Raw genomic sequence first — 27,456 nt, 5'->3', positions numbered from 1 at the left:
AACTCCCACTGGGTATACCCTGTAAACCTTTTTTTTTCCTCTCCGTTCCCTTTCGTCACCTCTTCCTTCCTCTCTTCTCCAGCCCTGAAGTGAAGAAGTGGCCTATAGCCAGGGAACTCATCATAGGAGCCAACTTTTCGGAAAGGCTGGGGGTACTACGGCCATTACAAATTATCCTTCCTTGGACAAAGTGAAGGCGTTCGCTCAATACTGCACCCCCCAATATTGAGTAAAGAATCTTAACGGTGATTAGGTGGCATCACCGGTAACTGGGAAGCAAAGCCAGTGCTGGGCAGATTTCTGCGTTCTGCGCCCTGATCATAGCTGGAAAGATTCAGCTTCAGAAGTTGGAGAACAAGGCCAGTGCTGGGCAGACTTCTACAGTCTGGGCCCTGATCGTGGCTGAACAGATTTGGATGGATTAGAGTGGAGCTTTTCAGGGGCTTCGTTGACAACTTCTGAAGTTTTAGAACAAGGACCGTCCTGGGCAGACTTCTACTATCAATGCCCTGATAATGGCAAGGCCAAATCAAGATCAGGTATACGTAAGACGTATCACATCATTCCTTATGTAATGAGTTCATCTTGTTGGGCAGACTGGATGGACTGTACAGGTCTTTAACTGCCATCATCTACTATGATACTATTGGGCTCATTTTCGAAAGAGAAGGGCGCCCATCTTTCGACACAAATCGGGAGATGGGTGTCCTTCTCACAGGGTCGCCCAAATCGGCATAATCGAAAGCCGATTTTGGGCGTCCTCAATTGCTTTCTGTAGCAGGGACGACCAAAGTTCCTGGGGGCGTGTCGGAAGCATAGTGAAGGCGGGACTGGGACGTGCTTAACACATGGGCGTCCTCGGCCGATAATGGAAAAAAGAAGGGCGTCCCTGATGAGCACTTCACCAACTTTACTTGGTCCATTTTTTCTAGTGACCAAGCCTCAAAAAGGTGCCCGAACTGACCAGATGACCACTGGAGGGAATCGGGGATGACCTACTCTTACTCCCCCAGTGGTCACTAGCCCCCTCCCACCCTAAAAAAAAACCATTTAAAATATTTTGTGCCAGCCTCAAATGTCATACCCAGCTCCCTGACAGCAGTATGCAGGTCCCTGGAGCAGTTTTAGTGGGTGCAGTGCACTTCAGGCAGGCGGACCCAGGCCCATCCCCCCCTACCTGTTACACTTGTGGTGGTAAATGTGAGCCCTTCAAAACCCACCACAAACCCACTGTACCCACATGTAGGTGCCCCCCCTTCACCCCTTAGGGCTATGATAGTGTTGTACAGTTGTGGGTAGTGGGTGTTGGAGGGCTCAGCACCCAAGGTAAGGGAGCTATGCACCTGGGAGCATTTTATGAAGTCCACTGCAGTGCCCCCCCTAGGGTGCCCGGTTGGTGTCCTGGCATGTCAGGGGGACCAGTGCACTACGAATGCTGGCTCCTCCCACGACCAAAGGACTTGGATTTGGTCGTTTTTGAGATGGGCATCCTCTGTTTCTATTATCGCCGAAAACCGGGGACGGCCATCTCTAAGGTCGACCTAAATGCTGAGATTTGGGCGTCCCCAACCGTATTATCAAAACGAAAGATGGCCGCCCATCTTGTTTCGATAATACGGGTTTCACCGCCCCTTCGCCGGATGTCCTGCGAGGACGTCCTCAGGAAAACTTGGGCGTCCCGTTTGATTATGCCCCTCCACGTAGCCAACAGAAACTCATGATTCAAATCTCTCACCCCCCCATGAAAATTCCTTGCGACCTTGAGGACATCAATTTACCCTCTATTGCCGTAGACACTAGCTTAGGGCCTTATTTATGAAGTTGTGTTATGGCAAACAACATGAAACATGCAACATAATGCAAAAATAGTCACCCCAACGTACGCCAAAAAATAATAAGCTGCTTTGCACACGAAGCTACCGAGGAACCACAGGTTAGTAAATGCCATGTTAAAATTGCATGCAAGCATTCCGTAGAAGCCTAAAGCACACTGGTGCAGGGGTAATCCTGCTGTAGCTTAATGTAACGCACCTTGAGTTCAGATTTGGAAAGATGAGTAAATGCATCAAAAATCCAACTACATTCCTTCCCATTTTTCTGTTCCTCTCTCTCTCTCCCCCAATTTAGTCCATTGTATTCTCACTTGCCACTGCTGGTATTAAACCAGTTCTGTGACTACCACAAGCAGAAAACACACAGGTCTGGATAATTTCATGCAGTGGCTCAATGCTGATCTGCTCCATTCCCTTCCTTAAGCTTCGTCAGGGCCTGGGACTAAGAGGTGGCAACAGGGGCGGATGCTCCAAATGTCATGCAGCAAGTGATGTCGGGCAACACGCTTTCCCTCACCCTTTCTCATCCTCCCAGGCTGAGCAGGCCACAACAGGTTACCCTTACACAATTCCCCTCCGAGCCAACCATTGCATCCCTGTCATCGCCAACTGCTTCGGAGCCTAGTCTTATGGCAAGAGCTGCGAGGTTTGCTCTCATGGGGCAGGGGGAAGTGGTGGTTATTCTGAATACCTACCCTGGGTACAGCTCAGTACCTTCACGTCTGATCCCCACACACCTTAGATAATCCGTATCTCTCCCCTCAAACAGAAACCAATGCCACACTCTCTCCTCTCTTGCCGACGATGAAAGAGTGCCAATAATACTTCCAAACTGGGAGTCAGGGTGCACCAGCAGGTCTTGGAAAATGTAGCAAGGGGTGCCCAGTTGAAGCAGCATTTCAACAGACAAAGCTAAAGAAGCAGGACGATTGCATATCTCAGCATGTCTAAGGAATTCACATGCTTGAAGAGAATGATTAGTAGTAGATTAAAGGTTACTTTATCCGGTATGAGATCCTGCGATTTCTCATAGTGCCACAGCAAAAATGGTACTATGTATGGAGCCTAAATCTTTTATACCTTTCCAGGTCTTGGGTTGAGTTTCCCATATTCTTTGTCTTTCTCTTCCTGTAAAATAAAATATGAAAAAATATATATATTTAATTAGTACATTAAAGTGTCCAGCTGAGCCCGTCCTTCATTTCCTAATTGTTTTCCTCAGTGACTATTCCTCAGTCATCCTAGTCCTTATGTCATACATAAGAATAAATTCATAGTACAGCTCTGATTATGAAAAACTACAGTCTTTCTTCAAAAATTGAAACATTATGACAGTATATGACATGAGTTATAATCCATTTTGATTCTTTATTCATAGCTCATCTAACTGAGGGTTCTCTTCTCTAATGCCCACTTTTCAGGGAGTATCACTGTCCCTGAATATTATTGAACATGACCTATAATAGATTAAACTTATGCCTGCCGCCTCGTTTGAGAAAGCTGAACAGCCTACCCTGCATCCAAGTAGCCTTGTATGTTTGCTGTGGGAATGAAGGTTATGGAGTCTTTCCAAACTCAGTCTATGTGCAACAGTTCAAGACCTTAACTCACCCAACTGTCCGGAAAGGCTGTCAACTTGGGAAGAATTGTGTCCTGCTCAGTGTTTTTGGAAAGGGGAGAAGGTGGACTGGCATTTTTGTCAGTGCTCGGGGACCTATTCAGTTCAAGGGGCAGAGAGGAGGAACCAGTATCTGCCATCTCAGGGATTCCACTTGGAGATGACAAAGCATTCGTGTGATCATAGAGACTTATGGGTGGGCTACTGAACAAGGTCTGGTTGTCTTCCTTGGGGCTTCTTAATTCTGGCACAGGAGATGTGGGTTGCTCATTTTTTGAGGAACTCTCTTCCTCCTTCTCTAAATCTTTAATTGGAGACTTGTAGTTGTTAAAGAGAAGGCTATTACTCAATCGGGAATATGTTTTGTATTCAATGAGTTCAGATTTCTTTTCCAGTCGGTCAGACAATAGTAAGGTGCTTGGCAAAGCCCTGTAGCCTGCAGTCTTAGAGTTCTCATCTCCTAAATGCTTACGCAGCATCTCAAGTGGGGAAGTCGTATCCACCAGATAAGTTGTTTTCAAACTATTCTCCAATGAATATGATGATTTTGGTTCGTCTTCTGTTGTTATAAGTGCTTTACCGTCTTCTTGGTAAGAGATATTTTTGCCTGGTTCCTGTGAAGGCTTAAGTTCTTCTGGTTCTTCTTCCTCTTCCACTTCCTTATCTTCTTCTACATTTAACTGTCTTGTGATTGCAAAATCATAAGGAAAAAAGGAAGAAATCATAAAAACCTGGTCTTCCTGAATAGGCGACAAAGTGGCAAATATGGAGAGAGCAGAAGTGCGTGGCTGTCTTGGAACCTTCAGGCATTTCATGATTTCTGGAGTCTCCAGATTACGAAGAATGTCCACCCAACTCTCCATGTCTGCACCAATATCTGCTACCACCTCGGCTTCCTGCCCAAGACCTATGCTTTTCTCTGTCAGAGAGTTATTATAGTTCAGTGATACAGGGCAGAAGTCACTCATATTAGAGGACTCCATCACCTCTGCCTGAAAATTAACCAGAGGAAGAGGAGTCTTTGCTAATGACTTTTCTAACTCTTCCTTGGAATTTTGCTCTGTTTGGATAATAGTCATATGGCCTTTCCAAGCAAGGTTTCCCTCTGTAGGCTCTGGTAAACCAAGTATGTGGCAGTCACCAGTGTTGTGTTTAAGATTTTCTCTTGGTGTTATGGCAACTACAGTTTCATCCTCACACTGTACGAGATTTTCTCTCGGTATTTTGGAACTTGCAGTGCCAGTAGTGTTTTGTAAATCTTCTCCTTTTGATGGAAAGGATAGTGTAGTGTTACAGTCATCTTCTGATATTTCATAAACTTCAGAGACACCAGAATTTTCCATTAAGGTTTCTGTTGATGTTATGGTACCTGCAATATCACCATTGCTTTCTGTAAGACTTTCTTTTGCTGTAATGTTAATTGCAATGCCTTCAGTAGTTTGTATATAATTTTCCTTTTGTGTAAAGTAAATGTCAGGCTCACCAGCATCTTGTATGATGATTTCTCTTGGGATTTTAGTGACTTCATCTTTACTAGCATTTTGTATCAGAGCTTCACTTGGTGTTGCGGTGACTTCAGTGTCATCAGCATTTTCTACAAGGGGTTTGCTTAGTGCTTGGATAACTTCAATATCACCAGAAGTTTGGGCAAGGTTTTCTTTAGATATTTTAGTTGGTTCAGGGCCAGACAAATATTGTATAAGAGTTTCATTGGGTGTTTCGATGGCTTCAGAACCACCAACATTTTGAATAAGGATTTCTGATAGTGTTGTGGTAACTTCAGAATCACCTGAATTTTGCATGAGTGTTGGTTCTGCAGTTTTGGCGACTTCAGAGTCATCAACGTTTTGTAGCAAAGTTTCTCTTGATATGTTGGTAACTTCAGGATCATCATAATTTTGTATCAGAGTTTCACTTGGTGTTTTGGTAATTTGAGTGTCGCCAGAATTTTGTACAAGGGTTTGTCCCTCTGATTTGGTGACTTCAGGACTACCAGTATTTTCTACAAAGTTTTCTCTCGATATTTGGGTAACTTCAGGGTTATTGTAAGTTTGTACCAGGGTTTCTTCTGGTATTTTGATCATTTCAAGGTCACCAGAATTATATACAAGAGTTTGTCCTGATGTTTTGGTGACTTCAGGGTCACCAGTATTTTGCATGAGGATTTCTTGTGGTGTGCGTGTGGCTTCAGATTCACCACCATTTTTATTAAAAGTTTCTGCTGGTATTATGGAAACTGCAGCCTCATCTGTGTTGTTTATTAGATTTTGTTTAAGTATCATGGTAGCAGTAGGGTCACCATCATCATCAACATTTTGTATGTTGATTTCTCCAGATAATGTAGTAACGTCAGTTTCATCAGTATTATACATGCCTGTTTTCCTTGATGATATGTCGTCTCCATTTTGAATGAAGGTTTCTTTTGATACTGTATTAAGTACAAGATCATCATCAGTATACTCAAGACTTTCATTTGGTAATATGATATTATCAACATGATCACTATGGTTTTCCCTAAATATCAATGTATCTTTAGTGGTATCAATATTTGATATGGTATTTTCTTTTTGGTTCACAGTAGGAGAGCTCTTATTCTCGCTCAGACTATGGATTTCTTTTGATACCAATATATCCATAGTGTCACCAACTCGATCATTGTAGATCTCATTTGGTTTCAAAGTATTCACAACATTAGAACTATTTCTCTGGATTTCCTTTGATTTTATAGTATCCAGAGCTACAGTATCTGAAGTGTATCTGGCTCTTAGGCTTTCACTTTCCTTTGATGTTCTTGTATCCAAAGTGTTACTAGTTCTTTGTTTTGCTAAGTCCTTTGGTGTTCTGGTATCTATACTGTCATATTCTCGTTGTTTTAAAATGTCTTTTGAAGTTATTGTATCCACACTGTAACCAGTTCTTTCTCTGTTGATAACCGTTGGTATTCTGTTATCTATGGCTTCATAGTCTCTTTGTCTATCAACGTCCTTTGGTGTTCTGGTATCCAAAGTATCACCAGTTCCTTCACTGTCAATGTCTTTTGTAGTAATTGTATCCATAGTGTAACCTGTTCTTTGTCTGATGATACCCTTTGGTGTTCTAGTTTCTAAAGTTTCATACTCCCTTTGTCTGTCAATATCCTTTGGTGGTCTACTATCCAAACCATCACCTGATGCTTCGCTGTCAATGTGTTTTGAAATTATTATATCTGTGGTGTAATCAGTTCTTTGTCTGTTGATGTCCTTTGGTGTTCTGTTGTCTACAGTGTCATATTCTGTATGTCTGTCATTGATCTCTGGTTTTATGTTATCCAAATGGTCATCAGGTCTTTGTCGGTCAGTGTTCTTAGATGTTATTTTATCCATAGTGTAATTAGTTTTTTTTCTTTTGATATGCTTTAATATTCTGGCATATACAGCTTCATATTCACTTTGTCCATGTATATCTTTTGATGTTACAACATCCGTAGTGTAATCAGTTCTTCCTTTGTTGATGCCCTTTGAGGTTCTGGCATCTATAGTGTCATATTCCCTTTGTCTGTCAGTGTCCTTTGGGTTTATGTTATCCAAAGTTTCACTAAACCTTTGTTCCTCAATGTTCTTTGATACTATTGTATCCATATTGTTACCAGTTGTTTGTCTGTTATTCTCCTTTGATATTCTGGTACCTAAGGTATCATATTCCCTTTGTCTGTTGATGTCTTTTGATGTTCTGTTTACAGTATGGTCTTCATTTTGTCTTTGGATGTCATTTGATATTATGTTATCCAAAGCTTCAGTAGTTCTTTGTCTGTCAATGTCTTTTATTGTTATTGTATCTAAAACGATACAATTGTTTTGTGCCACTGCATCCATAGAGCCATCAGTTCTCTGTCTGGGGGTGTCCTTTGACGCTGTTAATTCCACACTATTACCAATTCTTTGTTTGTCAATGACCTTTGTTGTTAATGTATCCATAGTGCTACCAGTAATTTGTATGTTTTCTCTTTCTGCGACATGAATTGGAGAACTTTTTGTGTCATTTTCTTTCAAACGTATAGTAAAAATAGCGTAACTAGCCTTTTCCCACTGATCATCCTTAGGTGAGCTGGTAGTATCAGTGTTCTCTATTTTTTGCCAGATGTTTTCCTTTGGTAATCGGGTAACTGTGATGCTAGTAGGTGTTTCTTGGCATCTTTCTTCGACTAGTTTATTAACTGTTGTGTTTTCCTTAATTTTCCACTTGTCTCTGCTTGCATCTTTGGTAACTGTAATAAGCTGGACCATTTGCTGGCTGCTTTCTTTCAGTGATCCTGTTTCTGCGGAATCATCATCCTCGTATAACTCAGTCAACATAACATCATTGGTATGTTGCTGGTTGCTTTTCCCTAATAACCTAGGAATAGTACTGTTGTCCTCAACCTTTCGCAAGTAGTTGTAGTTGTGTTCTTTTAATATTTCAGTGTCTATAGAGCCATTGGCATTTTTCTTGATAAATGCACTGTCTTGTTTATTTTGGCAGGGGCTCTCTTTTTCTGGTCTAATACCTATGATTTTTTCAACTCTTTGCCAGCGGTTTTCTCGTATCAAAACTGAAACAATTGTCTTGTGCGCCTCTTGATGTTTTGCAGATCTGGCAAGCGTAGGATCATCACTATTTTGGGAATGCTTAATATTGGTTGATTTGATCATTGGAGCGTTATTAGAATGTTGAAGATGATTTTCTGTCTGTGATCCACCACTTATAATGCTTTCTTCTTTTCGCCAGGGACTTGGTGACCTGCTTTCTTCACTGCTATCTGGTCCTGGGCTCCTACTTTCCGTCTTCTTTGCATCTTTTTTGTGTGGGGAATAAAGCTGTGAGAAAACCGGGCCATGTGCGATGGGAATCTTTGGCAAGTCTGGTGAGTCGGGGTGTCTCCTGTCTCTCAGTGCGGATGTGCCGTAGAGTTTGGTACTCAATGCTACTCCTTCTGAGCCCCTGAATGTTTCCTCTTTCCCTCTCACCTCATCGTATCTTCTTGGTTCACCATTGATATTCCCCTCGAATAGCCGCTCCTCTCCATGACTCCTGGAAGGAGCAGGCTTTGGAACCATATCATTACTCTGCTTGTTTGATATTAAAGGGACTTTGTGAAAATGATGTTTGACGTCTACCTTTGACTGCGGAGAAGCCATTTTTCTCAAGGTCATATTGCTGAGGGTCACTTCTGGCTTGTCTTGAAGGATGTAAGGTCCTTTGCAGATCTTTTCCATGTTGTCTTGGAAAGAGTCTGACCCTGGCAGGTCCTCCTCAGCTCCCTCACCAGCTTTCACTGCTAGGTAAGGTTTTTTATTTGTTTCCAAGGTGCTAAAGAGGCTGTAGAAAAAAGAGGATGCGTGAGGATTAGATCATGCTTTCTGGCTATGCAGCCTTCTAGACATCTGCATTTCTCATCATATCAACCTTTCAGAGGGCAATTTTCAAAGGCATTTTACTTGGCAAATTGATATTTATCCCAGTAAAATGGCCCCACTAAAAACTGCCCTTCCAAAATGCAGTGAAACATATGCACTGGCTCAACAATGTGGACATTTTTAGTCACAGGAAAAACAAGGATTCCTGTGGCCATCTTTAGGTTGAAGGAGGAAACAGCAGGCCGACATCTGAATTTCAAATCTACGGGTGCTATCTCCCTCCCCTTCCCAATGAAGGTCAGGTACAAAGTACATGGGTGCCTTCGGAGCATAATTTTCAAAAGAAAAAAAAATATTCAGAGGGCCCCTGTTCGAAAATGTACATAAAGGAGTGGATTCTATACATGGCGCCTGGAAAATCTGCATGGAAATAATTTCCGATGAAGCGTATTCTATAAAGTATACCTAACTTTATAGAATAGGCCTACATTTCTGCGTGCTTTACAGAATACGCTTATTGCCCATCTGCACGACAATATGTAGTCAGGAGGTATTATGCCAAGTAAGTTAGGCATGGAGCTGGTGTATTCTATAATCCTGCGTGTAAATTTTGGGAATATCCATTCCCTGCCCATGTCCATGCCCCCTTTTTTGACCACGCGCATTAGAATTTAAGCGGACCACATTGCAGAATGCGCTTAGCGAGTTCTGCACGTAAATTCTAATTAATGCCAATTAGTGCTGATAATTGCTTGTTAACATCCAATTAACAGGCGATTAGGTAATGCTCATTGTTATGGAATGCACTTGGATTTTCACACAGAAATCTAGGCGCAAGGTACAGAATCCGTGGTAAAAATGCACGCATGAGAAGTGTCAGCAGGGATTAAAACTACGTAGGCTATTACAAAGTTGCCTCGTCACATAAATAGGGGCAAAGTTCACAGATACTTCTCCCCACGGACTTTGCAAGAGCTCATAAGGGAAGTGTTCCAGTCAGATTGTAAACATTTGAAAACTGCCTTAAGGAAAAGGACCTGCAGAAGTTTGAACCTTTTCCCTTTTCACTGTGGATTTTGAACACAAAAAAACTATATGTTTTGTGGCCTCCTCTGATCTAACCCCATCTCCCAGCCCCACCTAACTTTCTTCCAGGTTGTCAGTCTCTGTCAACTTTCATTCACAGGGTGGATACATCTTCAAGTCTCTGCTTAAAGCCCACCTCTTCAATGCTGCCTTCGGCACCTAACTCTTACCTTCAGGATATCCAGACTGCCCCTATCGAATTGACTACTCACTTGTCCTTTAGATTGTAAGCTCTCTGAGCAGGGCCCGTCCTTCTATGTTAAATTGTACAGCGCTGCGTAACCCTAGTAGCGCTTTAGAAATGTTAAGTAGTAGTAGTAGTACTACTACTACTATTTAGCATTTCTATAGCGCTACAAAGCGTACGCAGCACTGCACAAACATAGAAGAAAGACAGTCCCTGCTCAAAGAGCTTACAATCTAATAGACAAAAAATAAAGTAAGCAAATCAAATCAATTAATGTGTACAGGAAGGAGGAGAGGAGGGTAGGTGGAGGCGAGTGGTTACAAGTGGTTACGAGTCAAAAGCAATGTTAAAGAGGTGGGCTTTCAGTCTAGATTTAAAGGTGGCCAAGGATGGGGCAAGACGTATTCTATAAAGTATAACTAACTTTATAGAATAGGCCTACATTTCTGCGTGGTTTATAGAATACGCTTATTGCCTATCTGCACGACAATACGTAGTCACAAGGATAGCTTTAAGGCAGCCCATTTACTGGGCAGGTAGCCATTTATTCAGCTGAGTGAATTTTGAAAATTGATTCTTCTTCCATGGCTGGTGATGGATTTTCATTTAACTCTCTCTGATTTTTACTTGCTCATGGCTTTTCACTCAACTCTTTTTCTTCTTCCCCTTTAAAAGTACTTATCAGCTTGACAAAGCCTTTATTTCTTTATTTATGTATGTTCTCCCTGCCCTCCCACCAGGCCGGCTCAAATTTCTCCATCTGGCTTTCATGGGAAAGTAATCAAACAACATGCTTTTTACATTTTTCTTTGCTTTCCTCCCCATTCCCTTCCACAGACATTCTACAGATGCTTAACTGAGTTTCTTTGCCTGGAAAAGAAAAAGGGATTCCCATAAAAGTCTCTTCCAGTAACCCTTGAGTAAGCTATGGAAGTACCCACAGAAATAGTGTTTGGATTGGAAGAGGGTCCGATTCACTTTTCTTAATCTACTTATGTTCTCACATTTAAAAATGTTCCTATCCCACCGGCTCAAAGCAATGTCAAGTAAGTAATAACTTTGCATGAGATGAACACAGTAGATTCAAATAGCCATTTTAAAATATCAGCAAATGCAGTGAGTTAGAAAACAAATTAAAAAAAAAAAATTGAAATCAATAGAAATCAAATAAAAGAAAATAAGATGATACCTTTTTTACTGGACATAATACATTTCTTGACTAGCTTTCGAAGGTTGCCCTTCACAAAAAAATTGTGAAAGCTATTTGTGGGAACTGTATTCCAGTGAAAAGTTCATGTTAAATCTCACGATAAACGATGTTGATATCTTTTAAAAATGTGATATATGTCGGACAAATGGAAAAGGTAAAACAGTTGCCTCAAAGAATGAAATGCATTAAAAATAAGCAGGCCTTTGAAGAGCTGCCTGAGCTGAAGGTTGGTCCCCTTTAAAGCGTCTTCATAAGCGAGTTCCAGAGGTTGGGACAATGAACAAAAATGCTTAGGTTCACATTCCAGTTTGCCTGCAGTCCTGGAAATCATCCACAGGTTTCACATTAGAGACAAGAAGTAGCCTGGTGATTGGTCCAGCAGGTTGTGAATCTCAGAAAGTCAGGGTTCAAATCCTACTGTGACCTGAAGCAAGTAACTTAGGGACCCTTTAACTAAGCTAGAAACAGAGAATCATGACGGCAGATGAGGGCCAAATGACTCATCCAGTCTGCCCTTCCTCAGTACCCACTAGCTCCTCCTTTCCCTAAGGGATCCCACGTGCCTGTCCCACGCTTTCTTAAACTCCGACACAGTCCTCGTCTCTTCCACTGGGAGGCCATTTCACGCATCCACCACCTTTTCCTGTGCTCAAACGTGGCCGGTGCTGTTTGTAGCACGTGGGTTTTCTTCACACTGTGGCCAAGCATTCATTTCCATATTGCCACACGACCATTAAGTATTTATTATCCGTTTTGATTATCTATTTGTTTTTATTGCACATGCTTTTACTAGCCTTCGTATTCCACATTATCTTACATGTTGTGACTACACTAGCCCTTCGTCATTTTGAAATCATTACCCACCTTTTTTGCTTCATTACTATTTAACTGTTTAAATCCATTATATATGGTTTTAATCTTATGTTCTTATATGTTTTATAAATGTTTTACTTCTATATAGACTCCTGAGGAAGGCACTTACGGTGGTGAAACAGGATACCTTGTAGAGTCTTCAATAAATTGAATTTCTAGAATTTGACTGTGTCCAGTCTGTCTTTGAAGCAAGGGCGTAGCTAGGTGGGGCCATGGGGGGCATGGGCCCCCGCAGATTTAGCCCTGGCCCCCTGCTTTCACACCCCTTGCTGCCGCCCCTCCACTACCACATTCGGCCCCCCCCCCTCCCGCCACCGCCAACCCTCCCCCGCCGCCAGGTACCTTTGCTGGCGGGGGTTGCTGAAGTCCTCTTCAGCTCCGGTCTCCAGCACCGTTGCTGATCTGGATTCTGTTTCTGTGAGTCCTGACGTCCTGCACGTAGGAACATGCAGGACATCAGGACTCACAGAAACAGAATCCAGATCAGTGAACGCACCGGAGTCAGAGACCGGCGCTGAAGGGGACTTTGGCTGCCTGGGGTTGGGGACCTCCAACAGCAAAGATATCTAGCGGTGGCGGGAGGAGGGTAGGCACTAGTGGGGGTCGGTGGCGCCGGGGGGGGGCTAAAATGTACCCCCTCACCTCGGGCTCTGGACCCCCCTCCCGCCGAAGTCTAGCTACGCCCTTGCTTTGAAGAGCCTGGTTCTGTTCCCACTCCTGTCTCAGTGCGTCCCACGGCAGTGCTTTTTGGCACACGGTAGGCCTGGGTTAATAGTTACTGTGGCTTAGTCAAAGGGCCCATTAACCCACTGTTGCCTCAGGAACAAAGTTAGGGGTCGGTACTTGAACTACTAAGATATGAGCTAAAACTAACAGCTTTATCCAGGAATACATTGTTTTAAACTATTTTATTTATCAAGTTTTTATATGTAACAATCATAATATACATCTTATGAATGATAATACACAAAACTAGAAATTAAATCTAAAGTAATATAAATCATTTAGACAAGGTTTTCATTGAATATCGACCACAACAATTTTTTAGGTAATTGATCCAAGATAGGAAATGACAAAAGTCATTAGATATTTATACTTATACATCTTATAATAAACTAATCAATGATACAGCTAACCAAGGTGGCTTACTCCATGCGTCTACAGTGACTAGACTGTTACATTGATAAGAATTCTTCTAATTGTTTAGGATCAAAGAATTGAAACTGCTTAGATTGAGATAATATCCGACAAATACAAGGAAATTTAAGTACAAAACTTGCACCTATTGCCAAAACCCTCGGACGCAAGGCTAAAAAAAACTTTGCGCCTTCTCTGTGTTTCTCTAGCTAAATCAGGATAAATTCTTATTTTAGATCCCAAAAATATAGAGTCCAAGTGTCTCAAGGAAAGTTTTAACACTGCATCTCTGTCCATCTCCAGAGCTAAAGAGACCAACATAGTTGTAATTTGAGCTATAACCTCTAATGAAGATTCTAAAAAGGCTGTGAGGTTTATTACTTCACCACTCTGAGGTCGTATACTACCTGAGTCTGTTTAGCATTACCTTCCAGCTTATTTTCGAAAGAGAAAGACGCCCATATTTCGACCCAAATCGGGAGATGGGCGTCTTTCTCCCATGGGCGCCCAAATCGGTATAATCGAAAGCCGATTTTGGGCGTCTCCAACTGCAATCTGTCGCGGGAACGGGCAAAGTTGACGGGGGCGTGTCGGAGGCGTGGTGAAGGTGGGACTGGGGCGTGTTTATCGGCCGAGGAGAGATGGCTGTCCTCGGCCGATAATTTAAAAAAGAAAGGTGGGTCACTTTTTTGGACCCTTTTTTTCACGAACAAGTCCCAAAAAAGTGCCCTAAATGACCAGATGACCACCTCTGACTCCCCCAGTGGTCACTAACCCCCTCCCACCAAAAAAAAACAACTTTAACAACTTTTTTTTCCAGCCTGTATGCCAGCCTCAAATGTCATACCCAGCTCCATCACAGCAGTATGCAGGTCCCTGGAGCAGTTGTTACTGGGTGCAGTGGACTTCAGCCAGGTGGACCCAGCCCCATCCCCCCCTACCTGTTACACTTGTGGTGGTAAATGGGAGCCCTCCAACCCCCCTCCCAAACCCACTGTACCCACATGTAGGTGGCCCCCTTCAGCCATAAGAGCTATGGTAATGGTGTAGAGTTGTGGGCAGAGGGTTTTTTTTGGGGGGGGGGATTTGAGGGTCTCAGCACCCAAAGGAAGGTAGCTATGGACTTGGGAGGTATTAAATTGTTACAAGTGCCTCCTAGGGTGCCCGGTTGGTGTCCTGGCATGTGAGGGGGACCAGTGCACTACGAATCCTGGCCCCTCCCATGACCCAATGCCTTGGATTTGTTCGTTTTTGAGCTGGGCGCCTTCGGTTCCCATTATCGCTGAGAAACGAAACCGCCCAGCTCAAATCCGCAGAAATCCGATGCATTTACCGGGCAGAAACCGTATTATCGAAAAAAAAGATGGGCGCCCATTTTTTTCGGTTTGTCCCGCCCCTTCATATACTCGTTCTCGGAGATAGACGCCCATGGAGATGGGCGTTCACGTTCGATTATGCCCCTCCTTGTATGTAAAATGCCCGGGTTATAGGTGGTAAAGAATCCTCTAACATGCCTAAAAATTTCAATTAGGTATTTTTTTTTTACCATTTGTATCGGTGTAATTAAAGGTGATCTAGGAAAATTCATCAGTCTCAAATTAAGCCTCCTGGATTGGTTTTCTAAGTATTCCAAGCGACTGAAAGTAACGTTTTTCTCCCTTAATGACGTTTCTCCCCACAAGTTCCATTTTTCTGAATTCGTTCATCCAGTTGTTTCAGTTGTTCACAAGCCTGTGCCTGAATGAGAGCAGCCTCCGATAATAACTTAATTACTTAAGTATTTTTAATTATCAAAGACTGTAGGGATGAATGCGTAGTAAAAGTCAAGTCCCAGAGTGACTCCAATGTCACTAGGGCTGGTTTTTCCATTTCCCCCACAGAAAAAAACAGGAAGAGGTGCCTTAGTAGCTTGTTCCAAAGTACTCACTATCTACTACTACTATTTAGCATTTCTATAGCGCTACAAGGCGTACGCAGTGCTGCACAAACATAGAAGAAAGACGGTCCCTGCTCAAAGAGCTATGTAATAAAAGTGAGCCAAGTATAGGACAATCAAGCCATTGTGACATCACTGATGAGGTTGGCTCTTATTGGTGGCCTGAGGCATTATGACATCACAATATTAGCTCTGGTTACAAGAGACTACTACTACTACTATTTAGCATTTCTATAGCGCTACAAGGCATACGCAGCACTACACAAACATAGAAGAAAGACAGTCCCTGCTCAAAGAGCTTACAATCTAATAGACGAAAAAATAAATAAAGTAAGCAAATCAAACCAATCAATGTGTACAGGAAGGAGGAGAGGAAGGTAGGTGGAGGCTCAATCCACCAATAAGAGCCAACTTCATCAGTGATGTCACAATGGCTTGATTGCCTGATACTTGGCTCACTTTTGATACTATGATGTCATAAGGGAAAGGGAAATGGGACTTGGTATACCACCTTTCTGAGGTTTTTGCAACTACATTCAAAGCGGTTTACATATATTCAGGTATTATTTTGTACCAGGGGCAATGGAGGGTTTAGTGACTTACCCAGAGTCACAAGGAGCTGCACTGCACTAACCAATAGGCTACTCCTCTACTACTACTACTAGTACTATTTAGCATTTCTATAGCGCTACAAGGCATACGCAGCGCTGCACAAACATAGAAGAAAGACAGTCCCTGCTCAAAGAGCTTACAATCTAATAGACAAAAAATAAAGTAAGCAAATCAAATCAATTAATGTGTACGGGAAGGAGGAGAGGAGGGTAGGCGGAGGCGAGTGGTTACAAGTGGTTACGAGTCAAAAGCAATGTTAAAGAGGTGGGCTTTCAGTCAAGATTTAAAGGTGGCCAAGGATGGGGCAATTAATGTGTACAGGAAGGAGGAGAGGAGGGTAGGTGGAGGCGAGTGGTTACAAGTGGTTATGAGTCAAAAGCAATGTTAAAGAGGTGGGCTTTCAGTCTAGATTTAAAGGTGGCCAAGGATGGGGCAAGAAGTAGGGGCTCAGGAAGTCTATTCCAGGCGTAGGGTGCAGCGAGACAGAAGGCGCGAAGTCTGGAGTTGGCAGTAGTGGAGAAGGGAACAGATAAGAAGGATTTATCCATGGAGCAGAGTGCACGGGAAGGGGTGTAGGGAAGGACGAGTGTGGAGAGATACTGGGGAGCAGCAGAGTGAGTACATTTATAGGTTAGTAGAAGAAGTTTGAACAGGATGCGAAAACGGATAGGGAGCCAGAGAAGCGACTAGAGGAGAGAGGTAGAAATAGATGTCCTCTTTGGTTCCTCCAGATTGCTGGCTTTTGATTTTCCACTTAGTATGGGCAAGTTCCCTCCCTGTTCCCCTCTGGCCCTATTCTGAGATTGAGCTACAGTACTTGACTCCAGACTTCCTCGTCCTGGCTGGGGAGGAGCTGCATGTTCGAGGGGGCTCAGGGAAACCCCATCTACACTGCTAGCAAGCACCAAAGTCCTCGCTTCGATTGCAGGGGTAGAAGCCGTCCTGGGAACGGGCGCAACTCCAAACTGTTCCAGGTTCGTCTGCTGGAGCTGGTGAGTCCCGATAGGGGTGAAGGGTACCTCCCTAACTTTGCCTCTCCTTTTCCCCATTCCGGCGTAAGGAGAGGAACCCTCTTCAGCGGCGTTTTTGTTCCAGTGCTGAGTCTCAGACCGTCGCCATCTTGGATGCAGGAATACATTTTTATACATTTTCTGGTTAGGTGCCGAGGATCCAGGGACACACAAGCTCAGTCCTCCAGGGCTACAAACAGGTCAGATTGTAAAGGGTTAGCTGTGTTTGAGGAAGGAGCTTGGGCCGAGTGCAGGCAGAGTCGCAAAGTGTGTGTGAATTTTTTTTAACTATCCGCAGATACGTCCGTGAGCACTTGCACCTGCTAAAAGGCTGATGTAAATGCTCACACCCAGCTGATGGGAGTTAGGCGTGCAAATGTAGGAATTCTATTACACCACTCCAAATTTCTGGGAATGCCCCTCCCCCGCCCATGCCCCTCTCATGGCCACACCTCCTGTGGAGTTGTGTGCTATGAACTTTAGACATTCATGTTAGAGAACAGGGCATAGGGAGGTACATACAGATCTCCTAATTACTGCCAATTAGTTGATTGTTAGCGCTTAATTAAGAACATAAGAACATAATTTGTTTACACGCGGATCTGAGATTCAAGTCCAAATTTGGGACCTTTAAGTACATAAGTACATAAATATTGCCACAGGACCGTCAAGCCCAGCATCCTATTTTCAACAGTGCCCAATCCAGGTCACAAATACCTGGGCAAGATCCCAAAAATATTCAATGCATTTTATGCTGGTTATCCCAGAAATAAGCAGTGGATTTTCCATAAGGCATTTTAATAATGGCTTATGGACTTTTCCTTTAGGAAGCCGTCCAGACCTTTTTTAAACCCCACTAAGCTAACCGCCTTTACCACATTCTCTGGCAATGAATTCCAGAGTTTAATTACACGTTGAGTGAAGAAGCATTTTCTCCAATTCAAATTAAATTTACTACTTTGTAGCTTCATCGCATGTCCCCTAGTCCTAGTATTTTTGGAAAGATTAAACAAATGATTCACGTCTACCCATTCCACTCCACTCATTATTTTATAGACCTCTATCATATCTCCCCTCAGCTGCCTTTTCTCCAAGCTGAAGAGCCCTAGATGCTTTAGCCTTTCCTCATAGGGAAGTTGTCCCATCCCCTTTATCATTTTCATCACCTTTCTCTGTACCTTTGAATATTGAGGATACCGGGTAACTCCCAGTGGCTTTCCAAGGTCCAGATATTCAGTGATGATAGCCAGATGTGACCCAGCAGAGGTTATCTGGGTCTAATTCAGCCAGCAACAGTCAGCATTTATTGAAGCTGACCACCGACGAATGAATATTGACCAAATAATTTTATATTTTATTTTATTTATGTGTTGCACTTGTATCCCACATTTTCCCACCTATTGCAGGCTCAATGTGGCTTACATAGTACCGTGAAGGCATTCGCCAGCTCCGGTATAGAAACAAATACAGGTTGATTTTATAGTCTTAAAAGGTTTATAGATCTAGACAACAGTTAGGAATAAGGTTTGTTTAAGTTGTGCTGCAGAGATTTAGGCCCTTTACGTTGAGTCCTGTTTAGCACCTGAATCTTGCACTTAAAGTGACAGTACTCCTGGAATGCCCCCAATCCCACCCTCTTTTTGGATATATACTTTTAGTCATATAATGATTTATACTTTCAAAATGATTCATTCAGTTGATCCAGATTTGTTTAAAGGAGTGAGCTGCTCTGTATTGCTACCAGTTCCCTTTACATCAAGAATATAGCCCCAATTTAAAACCGGTCCACCCATTCCCTGCATCAGTCACTGCCACAGATTTCGATGACACCATTCTCATTCATAAAAGAATGAGTCTGTTTACATTGGGGTATGGCATCTTTCTGGAGGACAACTCACATGAGTGAGCCAGCAGGTTTCAGGTTGTCTCATAATAACAGTAGGTGATGGCAGGTAAACAGTGAAATGGCCCAACCCACCTTCCTAATACAGTAAATATTGCAACTGCCTTTCGGAGCAGGTTATCCCCAGTGCCTTCATTAAAGGTTATCTCCCACACACACTTCACCATTGTAGGCAGGTGAGAGAGCGTGAGGCTCACAAGCCAGACTCTAAGAATGTCAGAGACAGAGAGAGCGAGCTATGTGGGTGAGGCCTTGAACCAAAACAACTCCGCAAAATGCCTAAACTAGTCCCAGTGAGTCACCTTGGCGTCTGGACCCAAGAACAACAAGAATCAGGAAGTGTCTCCCCAACTCAGGAGACATGCCAGGGGGATGTTTGTCCTTTTCAAGAGAACCCTATGTCTTAATCATTCAGGTCCAGCCTTGTGACCTTTTGCTAGAGGGAGTTTCAGTTGTAATTCCCACATAGGAATACAGCTCCCTGTCATGTATTGGTGGGGGTGGAAGGGAGAAAGAGTATTTGAAAACGAGAATTGTCTTCTCCTGACTGGTTTCCCAGCTCAGAATTTTACCAGAGCAAAAGAGTGATTAATGAATGGATGGACAAGATCCTGGAGGCCAAACAAGAACAGTGGATATTATTATTATTATTATTATTATTATTATTATTTGTAGCATTTGTATCCCACATTTTCCCACCAATTTGCAGGCTCAACGTGGCTTACATTTGCCGTAATGGCGGTTGCCATTTCCGGGTAACAGAATTACAAATGGTAAAATTGCGATAAGGTGCATACATACGTGGTAACTTAATTGGAACGTACATGGAATATAACATACATGGGACAGATCTTGGTATATATGTATACCGTGTGCATACATACATGGTAGAGAAGATTCTTGAGTACAAATTGGATTGTACATACATTTGGTCATCGATTATATTGAGATCCTATTCGACATAAAGTTTAACAGTGGTGGTACTTGATTATTCATAGCCAAGAAGTTAATCAGTCATGTGATAGGAGTTCGGTTTTGTATACATCGTGTGTAATGTTATTAGTTAGTGTTTAAGATGGATGTTTATGGTATGCCTTCTTGAACAGATCTGTTTTCAGTAGCCTTCGGAAAGTGGTTAGGTCTTGCGTTGTTTTTATGGCCTTCGGTAGTGCGTTCCATAACTGCGTGCAGATGTATGAGAAACTGGTCGCGTATGTGGATTTATATTTTAGCCCTTTTACAGTTAGGATAGTGGAGGTTGAGGAATGTGCGTGATGATCTTTTTGCGTTCCTAGTAGGCAAGTCTATAAGATCTGACATGTAGGACGGGGCATCCCCGTAGATGATTTTGTGGACCAGGGTGCAGATCTCCCTGTCCTGGGAAAATCTTCTGTGGTGAATCTGTGCCTAAGAATCTCCTTACTACTAGTAATCATTTCTATAGTGCTACTAGATGTATGCAGTGCTGTGCACATTATATGACCCTAGGGGACTCACACGCTGAGCTTCTGTACCTGGGGCAATGGAGGGTTAAGTGGCTTGCTCAAGGTCACAAGGAGTTGCAGTGGGACTTGAACCCATGTTGGTAGCATTAAGGGCTGCTGCACTAACCATTAGGCTACTCCTCCACTCCTTAACAGCTCACTGGTTCAATTTATTCCAGCCCGAGATCACAAGAAGCCACCGAGGGGTTTGAGGTGGTCTTCCCTGACTTACAGCCTGCTGCTCGATCCATTCAGCACATTGGTTGCATTGGGGTATCACAGCAGGGATAGTTTTTACATTCAAAGCCAGGTGCATCGCAATTCCACATTAGAAAACATAAAACCAGATAAATGATTGTCCCACACTCACAGGAATAAAGATTTAGGGTCACTTGTATTAAAATGGGTTAAAATATGGGTTTAAAGAATTTTAATGACCTTACATTACACTAGACATATCCCGCTAATACCATGAATAGGTCCAAACGGGTTACGTATTAAACAAAAGTGAACCACATGTTCAGACGTTACATATCATTCAGTTAACAAGTACAGTAAAGATGAGAAAACGTCAGTTAAAGATCAATTTCTATACACTGAAATACTTTCGAAATAAAAAAAAGTTTTAAGGGCCCCTTTTACCAAGCTGCGGCAAAAGGGGGCCTGCGCTAGCGTCGGCATGTGCTTTTTATGCGCAGGGGTAAAAGGGAAATCTCTCTTTCCTGCAGAAAATGGCCACGCGACAAGTAAACCACTTGCCGCACGGCCCTTTCGGGGGATGGCCCTTACCGCCACCCATCGAGGTGGCGGTAAGGGCTCCCACACTAACCTGGAGGTAACCGGGCAGCGCGTGGCACCTGCCCAATTACTGCCGAGTACCATCCGGCGCTACAAAAATAAATATATTTTTGTAGCACCGGATATGACGGCACGCTAGGGGTGGGAAGTACTGTAGCAGCCCGGGGGTACTTCCTGTTTAGCGAGCGGTAAACATAAAATCTGCACCCTAGTCCACAAAATTCTTCATGGAGAAGCCCCAGGATACATGAACACCCTAATCAACCTTCCAGCCAGGAATACATCAAGCACATCCCGTTCATTCCTAAATCTCCATTATCCTACCTGTAACGGCCTCAAATATAAATCCACTTACGCTTCGTCCTTTTCCTTTATCAGCTCCCGATTATGGAATGCGCTGCCAAAAGCTGTCAAAACTACTCAAAACCATCTCAACTTTAGGAAATTGCTCAAGACCAGCCTATTCCGGAAGGTCTACCCGCCAGGCTCCAACATAAAACCCAAAGTCCTTCAAAACAGCATATAAATGGACTATTTTGGACTCGCTTACCTTTACCCTTTTTCCCTTTATATTCCCTGTTCTTTCCATCCACTCTGACTACCACAATCTATTATATTTGTATAACTACTGGACTGGCGATAGCCTTTTCGGTTTATTGTAAGCCACATTGAGCCTGCAAACATGTGGGAAAATGTGGGGTATAAATGTGATAAATAAAAGGGGTCCTCAGCGACTTCCTAAAATATAAATAATTTCCTATCAACCTAAGTTCTAATGGTAGGGAGTTCCAAAATGATACTGCCTTATAAGAAATAGAAATAGACAATAATCCCTTGAATCTAACATTACGTCCCAATACAACAAACACTGTCCTTTTAAACGATCAGACTTAAATCCGGTTGAAATATTAACCATTTTTACAAGATAGTAAGGGGCGTCACCATACAATATCCTAATAACAAGAGCGTCAAGTTTAAACTGCCCCCTCAACTCCACCAGCCAGTGCATATCAAACATATAATGTGAAACCTTCAGGCGTGCTAAGCCCATTTTTAATGCTGCTGTAAAACAAGGCTTTTTTCTTTTTTTTCAGGTCCTGCACTAATTTTTTCGTTAGCATGCGAGACCTGGAAAAAAATTAGAGCCTGGTTTTATATAAGGAGCAGCGAGTAGCGTGTGTTAAATTGTGCGTACGGCCAATTTACACACACTACTCAATTGAGTAATGAGCCCATTAGTCATGATAATTGGCAGATAACAACCAATTATCAGCACTAATTGGCAATAATTGGAATTTATGCATGTAAATTCCAACGCACATCGCTGAACAGGGGGCATGGCCATGGCAGGAGCGTAGGTGTATCAGGGGCATCAATCAAATTTACGTATACAGGAATATACTAGAGTCCGCAAAATCCTCAAATCGTTCCTATTCAAACAATCTTGTTGGGCAGACTGGATGGACCATACAGGTCCTTTATCTGCTGTCATTTACTATGTTACTATGTTACTCTTTGGGGTTCCACATGGAATGTTGCTAATAATTAGGATTCCAGAATCTTGTAACTCTTTAGGATTCCAGAATCTTCAGAACTTTTAGTACAAGAACAGTGCTGGGCAGACTTCTATGGTCTGTGCCCTGAGAATGGCAAGGACAAAGCAAACTCAGGTATAAAGTATTACATACCATGTAAAATAAGTTTATCTCGTTGGACAGACTGGATGGACCATACAGGTCTTTATCTGCCGTCATTTACTATGTTACAAACCCTCACAAAGAACAACCATATCTCAAACAACTGATTATGCCCTGAATTGGTTATTACTCTATTTACCATTAACTTTCTCTTTGCTTCATGTACAATTTGTCATTCATAATAGATTTTCTAAATGTTAACATCCATAGCTATCCTCGTACATTTATGATACTGTATTGGTAAAATTGGATTCTTACAACAAATTACTTTCTTATGCATTATTCTTTGTTATGTATCGTATACTGTTTATTGTAAGCCACATTGAACTCAAACTTGTTTGGGATAATGTGGGGATACAAATGTCACAAATAAATAGAATTCAGGGGGATGCACGTATATCTAGGCGCGGGCACATACATCAGGTTTTCAGTGGCGTAAACGGCTGCGCCTAATTATACGCAGGTTCCCCCCCCGGGCCTATGCGCTATTCTATAAGCCGCATCTTACTGTAGATGCGGTTTATAGAATAGCGCTACTCATGTTATTCTGACGCACCTCCATTTTAAATGTCATATGCCGAATCCGGCCCTTACTGCCTCCTATTTAGGAGGAACTAAGTACTCCCGCGTTAACTCTGTGTTAACCAGTTGGCATGTGCTAATCAGAATGCACCAGCTGATTAACGCACGCATTCTTATTCGCCGCCCATGGCACGTGGTGGAGATGAAAACAGTAACAGAATTCAAACATGCGTGGGATATGCATAAAGGAATCCTGTGCAGAAGGAATGGATCCTCAGAAGCTTAGCTGAAATTGGGTGGCGGAGCAGGTGGGGGGAAGAGGGGTTGGTGGTTCGGAGGCGAGAATAGGGGAGGGCAGACTTGTATGGTCTGTGCCAGAGCCGGTGATGGGAGGCGGGACAGGTGGTTGGGAGGCGGGAAAAACTGCTGGGCAGACTTGTACAGTCTGGGCCCTGGGAGAGACAGGTGCAAATCAAGCTAAGGTATACACATGAGTTTGTCTTGGGCAGACTGGATGGACCATGCAGGTCTTTTTCTGCCGTCATCTACTGTTACTATGTTACGCCTCCTTCCAAAATTCATTAAAAAAAATTCATTAGCACACACTTAGCATGTAAAAATGCAGAATTACTGCAAAACACTTTGCATTTTTTGCAATGTGTTCCCCCCCCCCCCCCCCCTCCGCGCTAAGCATGAATTAGGGTTAACACCTTTTAGTAAAAGGGCCCCTTAGAAATAGAGAGAGAAAGAAAGCAATGGTGATACCTTTTTACTGGACTTGCAACATTTATTTTTGTTACATTTGTACCCTGCGCTTTCCCACTCATGGCAGGCTCAATGTGGCTTACATGGGACAATGGAGGGTTAAGTGACTTGCCCAGAGTCATAAGGAGCTGCCAGGAATCGAACCCAGTTCCTCAGGACCAAAGTCCACCACCCTAACCACTAGGCCACTCCTCCACTGTTGCTACTATTTGAGATTCCACTAGCAACATTCCATATAGAAGTCGGACCTGGCAGATCACCAATGTGGCCGCGCAGGCTTCTGCTTCTGTGAGTCTGATGTCCTGCACATACGTGCAGGACGTGAGACTCACAGAAACAGAAGCCTACGCAGCCTTCTACATGGAATAGCAACATTCCATGTAGAATCTCCAATAGTATCTATTTTATTTTTGTTACATTTGTACCCTGCACTTTCCCACTCATGGCAGGCTCAATGCGGCTTACATGGTGCAATGGAGGGTTAAGTGACTTGCCCAGAGTTCTGGTCTAGCAGTGTTCTGGTAGTGAAAAATGTTTCCTCACAGAGATGTTTTATTGGGGTCTTCTTTGTAATTTTATTCTTGTCTAACTTCTGGCCTGTTTCTCAAGCCCAGCCAACCTCTCCACATTTCTGCTCTGAATAATATATATTATATACTGAGGGAGGAACATTACTCAACGCAGAAAATGCTAACAGGGTTGCTACTCTGGTGAAACAGTGCCACAGCTAAAGACGAGATTATAATTAGACACAAAATTATACATCAGAAAGAACAGCACGGCAACACCGCCATGGAAAAACATTTTTTTTCGAAAACCAAAGGACTTGGTCCATTGACCTTTATCATTAGCAAGCTGAAAGGAGATTCCAAAACAATTTAGGAACATCAAAGGGTGGAAGTGACAAATGATCACACTTTTGATTTCAAACAAAAGGACCTAACAGTGACTTGGGGTTTTCAACTCACTATCATAAATAATTGTAGTGCCTGTCCGTCACATTATCAATCTAACACATCAAACCGTTTTCTCTCCCCTCCCCCTTCCCTGCATACCACCACTGTAATCCTGTATTTAATGATTCACTTCTAGTTTCTGATAATGTCTTTTGCTCTGCTTTGAACGTTCTGTTTGGACCTGTGAGGAGGGAATGTTAACTCCCAGGAGTTAATCAAGACGATATAAAGTTAGTCCAACCTTGTATTATTTTATACTTCTTTGTTAGCCTTTATTACTGTGCATTCATGTGAACTAACATGGAAGCTGAACCATTTTATCAGTGATTACAGGTAATTAAATAGTGTAACTAAATAGTCTAATTAAATCTGTGAGCTTGCTCCTATTAGCTGTTCCCCCCAGGGCAGCCATGTTCCAACATTGTCCTGATCTGTGTGATGTCACCTGTGGACCAATCACATTTAGGAGTAAAATCATTTATCAGCTTTGCTGAAATGGCTGGGCCTCAAGGGTACAGGAGAAGCTCGTAAAAGAATTTCAGCTATTTCATCAGATATAAGATGGATTTTTCAGGGGAGGGACGAGGGAAGGATTTTCTTGAGAGAGTTTATTATGTGAGAGATTTAAGAGTTTATGGGTGAGGTTACTTATGTGTTTGTACTGGGCACGTTTCACTAACACACTATGGGGCCTTTTTACTAAGCCACCTAAGCGTCTATGTGCACCCAACGCACGCCAAAATGGAGTTACCGCCAGGCTACCGGATGCTGCTTATGACTCCTAACTTGTCACGTACTCGTAACCTTTATCTTGTCCTCCTCTCTTCAATAGTCCCTTTCCCTGTGTGTCCTTCTGTCTGTCTTACCCTTATCCTTATTGGTCCTGTCTGTCTGTCCTGATTTAGCTTATGGAAGGATGAAAGAAGAAAATTTTGGACTCACTAATATGGTCAAGGAGGAGGCAATCCACGAAAGCAAAACAATCTGATAGGAAGTGGGAAGTGGACCAATGACTCCAGGGAAACGGGACTATGGTGGTGAAAAAACAGCTTTATTTCACAGACTCAACAGAGTACTGTGTTTCGGCCACAGGCCTGCCTCAGGAGTCTTGAATGATCCTTGAAGCTTGAAAGAATGGACGTAATATCAGATGGTCTTGATAAAGACCTTGACAATATGTTGTAGATACTATAGCGTCTCCGTATAGTCTGTATACTATATAGAGACATTATAGTATCTACAACATATTGTCAAGTTCTTTATCAAGACCGTCTGATATTACGTTCATTCTTTCAAGCTTCAAGGATCATTCAAGACTCCTGAGGCAGGCCTGTGGTCGAAACACAGTACTCTGTTGAGTCTGTGAAGTAAAGCTGTTCTTTCACCACCATAGTCCCATTTCCCTGGAGTCATTGGTCCACTTCCCATCAGATTGTTTTGCTTTCGTGGATTGCCTCCTCCTTGACCATATTAGTGAGTCCAACATTTTCTTCTTTCATCCTTCCATAAGCTTTTCCACGTTTTTTTCCTTTCTCTCTTCCTCATAACTTTTCCCTTCCTCTTTTCCTCACTGTATCCCTCTCTCATCTGTCCTTTTTTTCTGCTTTTTTGCTTCTCTCCCCCTCCCCCCCTTTTATTTTTGTAAACCGCTAAGTTGTGCCTTTCGGCATTCACAGAGGCATACCGAGCCTGTGTACATAAATAAAATATTGTGTTATGAATTTTATTGTTGTACACTTGAGTGTGTTATCTTTATGGGCTCTGTTTAGTAAAGTGCACTAGCGTTTTTAGCATGTGCACAAAATTAGCCTGCGCTGTGTAGGCGCCCAAGGAATATTGTGGGCATCTACACAGCGCGCTAACGGTTAGCACGTTTCGAGCACTAACGCGCCTCTAGCGCGGCTTAGTAAAACGGAGCCCTATGTTTGTTAAAAATTTGATAAAATCGCCCTTATTGCAAAACAAATCAGAGCGATGAACATTCCAAAAACAACAAATCAAAGCAAGAAGGAACACAAGAAGGTTAACACGCACATTCTTGAATCTCCACTACCCCAGTTGCAAAGGACTTAAATATAAATCAACATATGCATCCAACTTCTCCTACATAAGCACGCAACTATGGAACGCACTACCAAACGTCATAAAAACAATGCACGACCTAACAATCTTCCGAAAATCACTAAAAACCAACCTGTTCAAAAAGACATACCACAATGATTCATCCTAAATACTAGACAACGAACTCTACCAAAACCGGACTGCTCCATTTACTCTGTCAACAATGAACGTTAACGCACTACCACTTTATTTCTCATGCCGGAAATGAATTTTTCTATACTTGACTGCCTAACTTACTCTATAATTCACCCCATCATTTATGAACTTTAATGCAATTACCACTTTGTATTTTTCATTCCGGAAATGGCGATCGCCATTACGGCATAATGTAAGCCAC

General features: G+C 42.7%; 2 protein-coding genes across 2 annotated transcripts in view; both read right to left on the bottom strand.

Annotated features, from left to right (window-relative positions):
* Positions 1-8,576, bottom strand: part of CRYBG2 (crystallin beta-gamma domain containing 2) — a 52,029-nt gene extending 43,453 nt beyond the window's left edge. The window contains exons 1-2 of the mRNA XM_030220247.1: positions 3,444-8,576; positions 2,913-2,960 (exon numbers count right to left, since the gene is read on the bottom strand). Of these exons, the coding sequence (XP_030076107.1) occupies positions 2,913-2,960; positions 3,444-8,522 (5,127 nt within the window). The 5' untranslated portion in view covers positions 8,523-8,576. The remainder of the gene's footprint in view (positions 1-2,912; positions 2,961-3,443) is intronic.
* A 66-nt stretch (positions 8,577-8,642) lies between these two features.
* LOC115481181 overlaps positions 8,643-27,456 on the bottom strand; it is a 57,671-nt gene continuing 38,857 nt past the window's right edge. Inside the window, exon 4 of the mRNA XM_030220248.1 lies at positions 8,643-8,784. Within this exon, the coding sequence (XP_030076108.1) occupies positions 8,744-8,784 (41 nt within the window). The 3' untranslated portion in view covers positions 8,643-8,743. The remainder of the gene's footprint in view (positions 8,785-27,456) is intronic.

The sequence above is a fragment of the Microcaecilia unicolor genome, chromosome 11 (genome assembly GCF_901765095.1).
Source record: "Microcaecilia unicolor chromosome 11, aMicUni1.1, whole genome shotgun sequence".
Classification (NCBI taxonomy): Eukaryota; Metazoa; Chordata; class Amphibia; order Gymnophiona; family Siphonopidae; genus Microcaecilia; species Microcaecilia unicolor.
This window is presented reverse-complemented; position numbering and strand designations above follow the sequence as displayed.